Below are 12,766 nucleotides of genomic sequence, written 5' to 3'. Positions count from 1 at the left end.
TCCTCAGCACTGAGCTGTCAGTGTGGCATGACTGTCACCTATTTAATGTCACTGCTGGGATGTGTCTCTGTAGCTGCAGTACAAAGTCCCTTTCTAAAAAGCAGATTATTTGATTCTTGAGATGTTTTCTATGCAAAAGAAAATTTAACCCCCCTGCTACCAGTGAAGATGAAGAATTAAGCAACACAACACCTACTTCATCTTGCAGTGAGTATGTGGTACTTCAGAGCCACTTTTGAGTATTACATTCTGTCCAGCAGATTCTGCTGTACTCACCCCTGTCCTGATGATTTACTGTCATCCTCCCCTGCCCCATGAATAATTCCACTTCACCAAATATATCCAGCAGATTTTAAACACTTTATTTAATAAAAGTTAAACATACAAAACTGAAATTAACACACTTTGTATTCATAAAAATCACCTTCTCCCATTATAGGGAGAACCTTTTTCTATGTATGGATTCTAAACTACCGCTTGTAGAGTTTAGCTTGAGTTGTGACTCAGGTAACTGATGGACATTTCCACCAATCAGTGCATCAACAATTGCTGACGTGACCTGATCTAGTTAACAAATTACAAAATGAGCTACATTAACATAATATACAGGGAAATAATGGTCAGGGTTAATGGACAAGACACACATTTTATTTAATGGGGGAAATAGCTGATGTACTCTTGTCCATTAACTCAGCCCTAGATTTTACAAAAATAATATCTACATTGTATACAGGGCTACCCATTAACTTCTTTAAACACATTACGGGTTCAGAGGTGGCATCACTACCGTAAGTGCGAGACAAGTAACAAAGGAAAGCAAATCACAGAGAGAGTACAAAAAAGCAAGAGCTTTTACACGTGGATTCCTGAAGAAAACTGAAGGGGCTCAGCAGCACTGTAATACAGCTGAAGGTACAATGGACACTAGGGCCAGTCAGTTATGTAAGGACAGAAACTCCCAACTAACCTTTACTCACTCACAACTAACTAGGCGGGATTTAGGCATTTGTATCTGCTGTGCCGTGCTTCTCCTTGTCTGGATGGGGGCCCAGGCACAGGCTGTCACTGCTGCCTTCCAGGTCTGTGACTGTACCAACACACCTACGAGATCTATGAGGGAGGAGAGGACAGCTCCTTTCCACAGCACAACCAGTTACACTCCAGCTCTGATCCCTGGGGATGGGTGGGGACTTTTAAGTACAGTTCCTTGTCCTATGGTTTTCTGGTTACATTTCATTAACTTCCTATTATAATTTTATGAGAATTTATAAAACAAACAAACAAAGAAAAACGACAAACAAGAAACAGCATCTCCTCTGCTTAAATTCAAGCGCAAGAAATTTGGACTGAAATTAAGTCAAATTTATTGTTTCTAGAACCTAAGTGATCATTAGTAATAAAGATCCTATCAGCCCTGTTCTGCCCTCATTTACAGCTGTACAAATCGATCTGCAGTGGATTTGTAAGGGAGTTATTTAAACTTCCTTAGCAATTCCATGTGACATAGAAGCTCTCTCCCAGAGCTGCAGCAGCTCTGTAATGCTGAGCGTGTCACAGACAGCACCATGACTACAGAAACCAGAGAGGCTCTTAAGGTGCCATTTTTGTACCACCATTTTTCTTACAGGAAAAACAAAAACAAACCTTCACTACTGGTAAGAATGAAAGATTCAAAGCTGCAGACAAATACTGCTTTGAAAGTAACAGGCAACAGCATTTCATGAATGTTTACCTGCTACAAAAAGTTTAATGGTTGGGGGGGTGGTTCAAATCAATACCTGGAGATTTAAGGCTCATATCAGCTGAAGCCAAAGTGATGGTGACAAAATGGACTACTCACTATATGCCAACAAATAATTTACTTTTAGAAAAATATAATGATAAAAAGATAAGTGTAAAGCCCTGCAGAGATGAAGTTCCACCTTTTTCACCTGTTACTGAGGCATCAAATGCCTGACATTATATTTAGAGGTATCTTGATACTGTGTCATAGGTTTGTCTGCAATTCCGCATGTTCCAACGCCAACCTTGCCAGTTACGCTCTCAGGGGAAGCAAAAATACTCCTCTTCACCTGGAAATAAAACAGGAAACACTGTTTCTGAATAATTCCTAGCTGGATTTTACAAAAAAACCAAGCAATCTACCATCTCAAGTGCTTCAACATTCTCAGCTTCTGCCCTACAGACAGGCATACTGTCTGAAGGCCAGCTCAGCTGTGATGTGTTGTCAGAGTAAAGCAATAGGGCTGGGAACCTCCTGGCACCTCAGTACTGGATGTGATCATGCTACTGAGGATCTCAGGTCAGGCCCATAATGAATAAAATTCACCTCCCATAAGGTGATCTCTAATAATTGCTCATCATAAGGAAGACTGAAGTTTTATCACTATGTCTGGCAGCTCTTGGTCAAGCCAAGACAGAAATGGAGTAAGACTTAATGTCCTCACTACCTTTTTTGCCCTACACTTGCTGTTCCAGGGCATGTCCTCAGCACTGTGTCTGCTGGGTCATAAACACAGCAAGAAGCCAGGCTTGGAGGTTTGGAGGGGCCCTCAGGTTCTTGGCTCCAACAAACACCAGCTGGCAACTGATACAAGCCCAGCTCTCCCAGCCAAGTGCAAGCTCAGCCTCTTTGGAGCAGCACTCCTCCAAACAACCCACTAAAAACCAGGCATTTAAAGTGTACAAAATACAAAACTGCACACTTCAGAATCCCAAAGACACCCAAATCCCCATGTTACTTTCCTTTAAAAATCACCTCCTCCTTTCTCCCAAGGTACTGCACAGAAGTCTATGCCCTGTTGCTGCTCACATACTGACAAAAGCAAAACAAACCTGGCCTTTTTTGTTTTTAGAATAGGCTCTGTTGTTAAACTGCTGCCACTTGACTTTCTGGTCCTCTCGTTCCTGTTCAAGTTCTTTAATTCTCTGAGCTTTTTTCAGAGCTTTCTTCTTTTTATACTCTCGTTGCTGGGCTATCATCTCTTTTCTGGAGAAAAGGAAAAACAAAAAACAAACCCCACATTTTATGTTTGTGCCTTTTCCTTCAACAAACTAAAACCTGTCTGTAAAACAGACATGCACATTAGTTTTCCAGAAGTAAATGACAGAAATAAAGCTTATAAATATTCAGCATTTCTAGGAGGAGGGAAAAAAAATCCAAACCGAATTTTCCCATTAATAAGCATTACCTTACTTTTTTATGTATTTGGCATAACAACAACCACCAGCACACCTGAGAAGCCTGTGCCCAACACAGCAACCCATGGGACTGGGTGCAGTTCATTTCTGAAAGTGAGAAGGGACCTATCAGCACTTCTACATTTCAGAAGCATCTTGGGTTTGGAAATGTAAAAAGCCCATTGGAGTGAAAAGCCCAAGCTTTTCTGGAAGTCTGCAGACTCTGATGGTACCAAGTATTGGACAGGGATGGAAGGAAAAGGACAAAGATTACTACTGAGAAGATAAGGAAGTTGAAGGAGTCAATCTATGCCACAATGCAGCGCCCTCAAAACAACCTTTTAGAGGAGGGATCACTGGCTGTAACAAACTCTGAAATCATACCATCTTTTTTTATTCTAAAGTAAAAACAAAAAGTTTTCAGCCCTTACAAATACCTTCCTGTGTTAGACACAGCAGCATACCAAGTAAATGTAAATTTAAAACAAAAACAAACCAAAAAACCACCTATTTTATTAACCAATTTTTACAGCTGAGGCAAAAAAAGAAAAAACAACCAACCCAAAACCAGCCCACAAAGCAGCATTCAGACTTCTGTCTATTACTTACTTGGACATGGGTTTGTTGCCACTGTCCTCTTTTGCTTTCCTTCCCTCTTCCACAGGCTTGAGGTTGAACAGAGGTGTGACTTCAGCATTGCCATATCCAGCAAATGTAACCGCAGCTGTTCCATTCTCCTCATCTATTTCTTCAATCTCAGCTTCGTAACACCTGTAAAGATATCATGGCTGTAAGCATGTGAGTAAAGCTTTAATACTCAGCCCTTCAACACCTACATCAGCCAGCTAATGCCACTAAGTGAAAAATTTGCAGGTACCAGCCTTCATTTTCAGGGGCAATACACAAATCAAACCAAGAGATTATTGTCTTAAGGTCAAAGGGACACAGGTACAAAGACTGGAATCTGCTGTATTTGACCTTTAGCTTCAACAAGCAATGCCCTCACAGCTATCACAACTAAAGATTAATGCTGGGGCCAATCTAATCAGCTATCCTGATTTAGTTTTAGTTCTGGCAGGTCACAGGATAGAAAAGAAAATACTGCATTCACAGAACAGTTCTCATGGAATTCATTGAGGAGTTTTAGAAAAATGTCAGCTCAGAAGTGCAAAGCTTTGGTTCCATTTTTCTCCATAGGACAAAGAATTAAGGAAAACTGAAGCTTTCAAAACATTCCCTCTTCAACGCTTAAAAGTTTTCTTATTGATTTAAAACAGCAATTTTGAAATTTTCACAGAAATCAGTCCATTTCATATTTATGTGTATGAAATGTTTTGGTCAAACTGACCTCAAAATGGGAAAAAGAAAAAAATACAAGTGACATTTCCAAAAATATTTAAAACAATTGTGTCTAAATTCAGGACAAAAGGATACATCTAGAGCAAACAGAAGAAAAAATGAAGTGTTTCATAGACAATATTCCAATTAACATTAGTTAAATTAATTTCTTCTGTGTTTTCAGTGGGCCAACACCTTGAGCTGAGTTAGGTGAAAACAAATGAAAACCCAAAAGTCTGGCTAGCTCTTTATGAAACACTGCTCACTTAAGAAATGCTGCAACAGAAGCAGGATTTTCTAAAAAAAGCAGAACAATTAAGTCCAGTAAGAGGCACTTCAGTGAACACTCTGGCACACACTTCCCCAAGCTCTGATCCTGTAACCAAGGGATCAGACCAAAAAGAATGACCCAATGGTGACCTAAGACTGAGAGTCAATTTTTAAGTTCTAACACAAAAGCATTTTACTCCTTAATAAACAGAAGAACTGTTCATTTTTAGGTTAGCTTTCTACTTAAGATATCAACAGCTATACCAAAATCTTTATGTGGTTACTACATTGTTAAGAGAAGCACATTCATTGAACAATAGAGCTTCTCTCTAAGTGTAACAATTGGGATATTGGTCGTGCATAAACAGTTATTTTTTTAAAGCTGCAATAGTTACGCATTTGCAGTATGAAAAGTAACTTCAGAATGTTTATTTCAAAGTTTATGGAGTCAGAATGATCTGCTTGGGTTCCCAGAACTACACAGGCTAATATATAGGAGACCAAACCGAAAATGTTGATTAATTCCATAGTTAAATTACAGTTAGTTATTTTATAGCCAAACCCTGCATTTTCAATAAAAAATTTAAAATTAATTTCCAATTAGAGGCCCAAACTGAGATACGGCAAGAATTTTTCTACATAGCAATCAGTGAGACATTGCATGAATGCAATGACAAATTATGAATTACACATCCCAAAAGATCCTGGCAGACCAATTCTTTCAATTTGCCATTTATTACATCAACAAATGGTAACTTACGGAAGTAAATTACTTTTATAAGGTTAGTGACAAAAAGGGCATTTTTATAAAATAACCCTCTATCTCTTTGCTACCTAAAATACTAACCTTTAATAAACAGTACAAGAATACTTAATACCACATTTATTTCCTAGTTTCTTTTTGCTTTTAGTCACCCTAGGTCAATTCAAACTGAATGAAAGTCTCTTACCATTGAACTATTTCATGTAACTGTTAGAGAAGTTTTCTACACTTACTGTCCATCCTCACTCCATATGGCCATACACCTGTCCCCAACCTTCCATGAGTGACTGGGCAGGGCGGACGCAGAACTGTCAGAACTTGCAAGAGTTTCCGAAGGTTGTGTTGAAAGGAGATCTTTGGTTAACTCTATGACTTCCTATAAAAGAGAAAAAACCCACAAAGAATAATTTTTCACATTCCTTTTACCAAGCATATTTTTACCCCAAGCTTACAGGTTTTGGTTTGGTTTTTTTTTAAGTTACTGTATTAAATTCATAGCTGATGTGCAAATTACACTTGCTTTGGTTTTTTAATAATTTAACTAATTAATTGCAATTGTAGAAAAAACTGTATATGGTCCTCACTGTACTGCTGTAAAGCTGCCCATGCCCTCCTCAAACTTTCAAAAAGTAGTCTATTATTTTTTATAGCATTTCTCTCATTGGCTGAACTGTAGCATCCAAAGCCAGGGTGGCAGAGCACCCTCCAAGCTGTGAAGCCTTCTCATTTTCTTAGAAAGCATCCAGGTGCACACTAAAGAACTGGGTTCCTTAAGTCATTTTGATAGAAGTGCTTTTTTCTAAGTTCCCTGACCTTGAGATTTCAGGTCAGGCCTTCCCTTGCTAATCCAAGATGACAAAGTATCAAAATTTCCCAGTTCCCTTACACATTATTCATTTGCAGGCAGGAGCATGCGAAAGCCTCTCCCGATTTCCTGTAAATATTACATTGAAGACTAAGCAATCAAGACCTCTCTTTTTCACTGGTTTTAAAAGCCAAAGGAGACAGCACTAAAGGGCCATGTAAACTTTCGGTACAATGCAAAGAAACTTTGCAGGCCCTAAGGAAGAAAAATTCTTCAGTTCTTTGAATACCTCAGCATGAACCATTGTCACTCTCCTAACAAACAGTAAACATTTAAATCAGGGGAGGGTTACACATAAACTGTGTTCAACTGAGCCTCAGTGGAGCCTGAACTTTCCTCCCCATTTACATCTTACTTCAGCTAGGGGCATACAAAGAGTCAGGAAGACGCAGTAAAGGAGCTGTTCATCATCCCTTAAGAACCTAAAGGATTGTAAGCACTTCCCAAATAAGTTAGTACAATATAAACTTACATGCACTTTTATCTGATAAACTATACAACTAGCATCAATGGCCTAACAGTTTGTTTCTGTTGCAGCACATTAATGTCTCAATTTCCAACAGCTAATAAAAATTTTGCTCTTTGCTTTGGAGGAGCTGCTGGTTAATAAGGACTCCAGTGAGCACAATCAGTAGCAACTGTGAGCACAGGAACACACAGTTACTTCTACTATTTAGCTCACCATTTTCTTAATACCACAGCTGAAGCACAACAGAGTTTGATTATCAAGTTCCCTAATTTGAGAACAATACAGCATTAGCCTAATTTTCCCTCCCAGGTGCAAAATCCCAAACTATTCCTCAACATACAAGTAGCTGAATTCTGCAAATCCAAGAGGCATCATGGTTTGAGACAAGTATTCCTCTCAGCAGGTCACATACATCACATTAGGCACAAGCCACTCCTGAAGACAAGTGTTTCAGGTATTGCAGCTACCAGTAACACCAAACTGTTGACTAATTCTTGTCACACTCAGAGATAGCTTATTGTAGAACTTTGATGTGACAAGTCTACCAAGAATTCTCTGATTTTAATAAAGCCTCTTACACACCAGGCTATTAAAATACCAAACTTTTGGTAAAAATCTTCATCTGATATCCACATTCCAGCATGGAATGGATATCAGCTCACAAGATGGAGACATTAATTTTATTGCAAGCCACGAGACAGTTCTCAAGCCTTTAAGAGATCATTCCAAGAAAATTTCTGAGCAGGACTTGGACTACCACAGCAGCTCAGTACAGCCAGACAGGTTGAACAACGTGGCTTGGTGCCACATCCCCGTGATATGGAGGTGTGACCCACAGGGAACACTACTTAAGAGTTTGCCAAGATTTTTCCTGACCAACTGGTCTTTACAAAACCAGAAAGAGCTCTACACTCCAGAGCACAACACCCACAGATCTCATCTCCAATTACAGAAGATGACAGCTGCCATCAATCCTACTAGATAGAAAAGGTAAGTTCGGTTCTTGGGTGCACAGACATTGTCCTAGAAATGCTTTGCTGAACCAAAAAGGGAAAAGCTAAGTACTTTTAACAATTTCCTCTAATATTTAATCTTCTTACTCAAGAATAATCTAAGCATACAAGATGCATCAGTATTTATAACAGGAAAAAGATGTTTCAATTACACAGTAAGCATCTTTTTGAACAGACAAAAAGCTGTTTAGTTGGGACACTGACGCATCAAACCCATTCTTACAGTTCTTTGCTTAGTTGGCATATATCAAGTCTGCAAAACATTACGTCATTTTCAAGGTGGAACATATGGATAGCAAACCTTTTGGGGACGAAAGTGTAAAGATCTTCCCCATTCTGTGCAGAAAGCTTTTATTAAAAAGTTTGCAAGTTGTCCTTTCACATCAATGATCTCTGCATATCAAAGCCGAGGTCGTGTTGGTATCGGAAATATCATCCCATATGGGTTTTGCTGTGCATTTTAAAAATATAAAAATATACACATGCTTTTAACAGTGTACAACAGAGCACATTCAGATGATCTATAAAGTGCCTTGTGGGCACAAAGCCTTTGCAGTTTAAAAGGAATTCTAAAGATCACTGTTTGGAGGTACTACTTGTGTTTTGGCTTTGAAGCCCCAATTTATTACTGTTATTTCCATACAGAGCAGTGGTCACTGAACCTTGCACTGGGTAGTTTTATATATTTTTACACCTGATGGCTGAAGCAATCCACAACAGAAATGAAGTAGCATCTTGCACTCTCATGACAGATTTTAACAGCACTGCTGGGATTTTTCTATATGCCAATGTGTCTTTATAGGCACAAGAATCTAAAAGACCACCCATATATTTAAAATTAGGCTGGTGGCCTTCCTGTCACTAAACAGCATCCCAAGGACCAGAAATGGGTTTTAGCTGTTAAGAACACACTATGCTCTTGAAATGAAAAGCACAACTCTTTTCCTTTCTTATATAGGAATAATCAAGACTCAGATGCACAAGGAATACAGAACTACACTCCAAAGCTTTTAACATTGCAAATGTGTTTAATGAGTAAGCAGGTTCTGGATCAAGTTATTTGAGAACTCAGTAAGAACATCATGTTAAGCCAAACCATCAGGCTTCAGCATTAGTAAAAGCAACAAAAAGTAATGACTTTGAGAAATGCTTCAGGGAAAAAAACTAAAAACCAACACATAGTAAAGACAGCACTGGCATATCTTTCACCTCTCCGGCAAAAGTTTATCGTAGAAGAGTTTGCTGTATAAATTAGTACATCTTTTTTACTCATCCAAAAAAATAGATTAAAAATAGGCCATATTTTGGATTTTTCCAAATTAAGCCTACCATGACTATATCAAGCTATGTGAAATGAAAGTAACCAACCCACCAAGTGTCTATTTTTATTGCAGGACAAATATTCAAGAAAGATAAAACACTTGTAAAAGACCCTGAGATTTCACCTACCCTCAAGTTCTCACCTGTAAGTCCTTCTTCAATTTCAGTAAATCCTCATTGTCTGCATTGCCAGATAAGGCCGCCTCGACTTGCTGGAGCTGAGCTTTGTAGCTGGCCAACTGCTTAGCAAGGTCTTCTGACATCTGCAAGGAACACAAACACATACAAACCCCACATCAAAACAACAGCCTTGCTGCTTTTTAATCAGGCCTTGTGGTCCAAGTGAGGTGAAATGACAACAAAAAAAGCTGTTACTAAGATAGTAGAGACACAGCTCATTAAGTTTCAATAACGAGCATTTGTTCAGTAATTTGACTAAAAGTACCTGCTCATTTAATTTTTGTACAGTTCCGGCTGCTCTCAAGAGACTTCTGAAGAACAGAAAGCTTAAACACGTGCCTGTGTACGGGGTACACGCATAGCTTACAGCGTGTGAGCAGCGGGGCCTTGAGCAACCCTCGCAACTTCCCGGCTCTTTAAGAAAAATGAATGCCCGTCCCCAGCAAACCCCCACGCACTGCGGTGCGTGCCCTCCAGCTCCCGCACACTGCGAGCCTCATCACCAAAATCCTCTGCGGCACCTGGGAACCGGCCGCTCCCGGGGCTCCCCGTGGGCTGAGGACGGGCGGAGCAGCGCGGGAGAAGAGACGGGCCTGGGCAAGGCGTGGGCCTTGGAAGGGCCCGCGCCGGCGGGCAGGCCCAGGTCCGGGCCGGGCCCAGCCCGGGCCCAGGGTCGCTGAGAGAGAGAAGGGGCTCAGCCCGCGGGGCCGACAGGGCCCATCGGGCGGTCTCACCTCGGCGGTGCGGGCCGTGCCCGGGCCGGGGGCTCCGCTCCGGGTCCCGTCAGGCCGCGGCCGCTGCGCTCCGGCTCCTTCCGCCGCCGCAGCCGGGGGTGGGCGGGGCGGGGGGCGGGGCCTCGGCCGGCGCGCGCCGGCGCTCGCGAGAGCGGTCACGTGTGCTACCGGCCCGCGGGCGCGTGACGCGGCCCGTGGGTCACGTGGCAATGCAGCCCCGCCCACAGCCCCGCCAGGGGGCGGAGCCGCGGCCAAGGGGGCGGGGCGGAGCTGGGGACCGGGGCCGGGAGCGGGATCGGGACCGGGATCGCGATCGGGACCGGGACCGGGACCGGGAGCGGGAGCGGGATCGGGATCGGGATCGGGATCGGGACCGGGACCGGGACCGGGATCGGGACCGGGACCAGGAGCGGGATCGGGATCGGGATCGGGACCGGGACCGGGACCGGGACCGGGATCGGGACCGGGACCGGGAGCGGGATCGGGATCGGGATCGGGACCGGGACCGGGATCGGGATCGGGATCGGGATCGGAGTAGGGGACGTACGACTCCCTGGTCCCAGGGCCAGCCCCGTGTGGGACAGGGGCGGCCGTAGCAGCAGCAGCAGCTCCTCATCAGGCAGGCGGCGCCGCTGCTGCTCCGCAGGACGGGAACAGAGCTGGCCCGTGGCTCCAGCCCTGGCAGGACTGACGGCAGCAGCACCACTGAACCAGTTCGGTTGGAAAAGACCTCGGAGATCATCGAGTCCACGTTCGGAGCCAACACCACCATGTCAACTCAATTATGGCACTAGGTGTCATGACCAGCCTTTCCCTGAAGACCTCCAGGGACAGTGGCTCCACCACTTTCCTGGGCAGTCCATTCCAATGTCTAATCACCCTTTCTGTGAAGAAATTCCTCCTGATGTCCAACCTAAACCTCCCCTGGTTTAGGGGAGGCTGTGTCCTCTCATCGTGCTCCTGATGGCATCAACACCTCTCTGGGGCAAAGCTCGGCTCTGTGCTCAAGGCTAGGCTGGACAGGGCTCTGAGCTGGCTGTTCTGGTGGGAGGTGGCCCTTCCCACAGCAGGCCTTGGGATGAGATGAATTTTAAAGTTCCTTCCCATCCAAGCCGTTCTGTGATTCTTAGTTCACAGAGGAACGATGGCAGATTTCTCCTGTCTGACCACACACTGCTGTAGGGGACCGGGGGTCCCTGAGGCTGCCTTGTCCTAGGGGGTTCAGTCACTCACATCTTTGTTCCTGACAGTATCAAACACAGCAACACCTTCTGGCTACTTACATGGTCATCAGAACCGTGTAAAACTTACCACCAAACAATTTAGAAGAGAGTAAATTTCAGTATTCATCCTGCAACAGGAGAGGAAACTGAGGGGAAGAGCTCAGTGGCTTCTTCGAGCCTGTCACAGGAAGAAATATGTTTCTGGTGGAAAGCCAGTGATTAATTTGGCTGTGAGCCTGTGAGCCAGGCAAATTAAGCAGATGCCCACAAATTTTCTTCATATTAGCAGGAGGATCAGTGTCTCCTGCAAACATCCTGTCCCTCATGGTCACAGGCACATGTTGCTGCACAGGAAGCTGACTTCGCTCATTGGATTTGTTTATATATTATAAGGAAAATATATCTACTGTGTTCTATGACACCTGGTTTATATCCTCAGAAGATATCCTGACCCGGAATGAAACACATTTCTGTATCTTGGTGTATGCTTTGATAATTAAAATGCAGAAATTACTGGACACTGTTCAGAGAGGATTGATGAGACCAAGCGTAACAATGAAAATAGCAATTGTATCTTTTTAGTATTTTCATTATTATGCAACAATAAACTAGAAATAGTTAAGAAAACAGTTTCTGATAAGTCTTTGTAGATGGATCAGCAACTGTTGAAATATATACACATTTTTCAATACAGAGCAATCCTAATGACTTTGTGAGCATACCTATCAGTTAGAATGGGCATTAGTACAATCAATTTCAACTTGACATTTCAGGACAAGAAATCTATGCTGTATCTGTAGGATTGAAGTGACAGAGAGGGACTGAGAAGGCATCCACTGTCCAGCTATCTCCAAAGGCAGCAATAGCAAAAAGAACACTTCTATGGTTGCATCAGCAGGACCAAGCATAAAGAGGCATTTTATTTCTATAAAAGGTTTGGTGAGAGTTAATATTGAAATAGTTTTATGCTTATGTAATAGCATATGTAGTTTGTAGTAGAGTATGGAGTTTTATGCAGTCTGCAGACATCCAAAAAGAGCCACCAACATTATAAGTTATATATGCTATATATAGGAAGACAAGCCAGATCTTGAAACCACTGATCTTTAATTCCTACAAATTGAAAATTCTTATTAATTGCAACCTTAAAACTGGATTTATCTTCACCCAAAAATAGAGACCTTTTTTCTGTGTTTGACTAGAGAAGCTCTTTTATACTATACTGAAGAAAAACAGTGTGAGGAGGAAATCTTCATGCTGTCTGACAGATTACACTTTTTAAAAAATATGTTTTATAGTTCATTAAATATTCGGTGCTTGGACAGATACGTACATAGTAGCACATTAGCGCTACTTATAGCAATATATATAACTTAGCAACAGAAAGAAAAGGCGACTTAATTGGCTTTTA

General features: G+C 42.3%; 1 protein-coding gene across 1 annotated transcript; it reads right to left on the bottom strand.

Annotated features, from left to right (window-relative positions):
* Nucleotides 1-341: 341 nt before the first annotated feature.
* On the bottom strand, nucleotides 342-10,239 carry SMNDC1 (survival motor neuron domain containing 1). The gene is made up of 6 exons (XM_048310584.1): nucleotides 10,133-10,239; nucleotides 9,362-9,481; nucleotides 5,785-5,927; nucleotides 3,790-3,951; nucleotides 2,836-2,989; nucleotides 342-2,072 (listed from the first exon to the last, which is right to left on the bottom strand). Exons 2-6 carry the CDS (start codon nucleotides 9,479-9,481, stop codon nucleotides 1,935-1,937), a joined length of 717 nt encoding a protein of 238 aa, XP_048166541.1. The 5' UTR covers nucleotides 10,133-10,239; the 3' UTR covers nucleotides 342-1,934.
* Between the last annotated feature and the right edge of the window lie 2,527 nt (nucleotides 10,240-12,766).

Source organism: Corvus hawaiiensis, chromosome 8 (assembly GCF_020740725.1).
Source record: "Corvus hawaiiensis isolate bCorHaw1 chromosome 8, bCorHaw1.pri.cur, whole genome shotgun sequence".
NCBI lineage: Eukaryota > Metazoa > Chordata > Aves > Passeriformes > Corvidae > Corvus > Corvus hawaiiensis.
Note: the sequence above shows the minus strand (reverse complement) of the source record. Positions and strands in the feature narration are given on the sequence as shown.

Excerpts from the sequence above, each read along its gene's own strand:
- SMNDC1 (XM_048310584.1), bottom strand. The coding sequence starts at position 9,481 with ATGTCAGAAGACCTTGCTAAGCAGTTGGCCAGCTACAAAGCTCAGCTC. Across the intron at positions 2,990-3,789 it reads GGCAACAAACCCATGTCCAA|AAAAGAGATGATAGCCCAGC; the intron begins GTAAGTAATAGA and ends CCTTTTCTCCAG. Across the intron at positions 2,073-2,835 it reads CTAAAAACAAAAAAGGCCAG|GTGAAGAGGAGTATTTTTGC; the intron begins GTTTGTTTTGCT and ends TTTTATTTCCAG.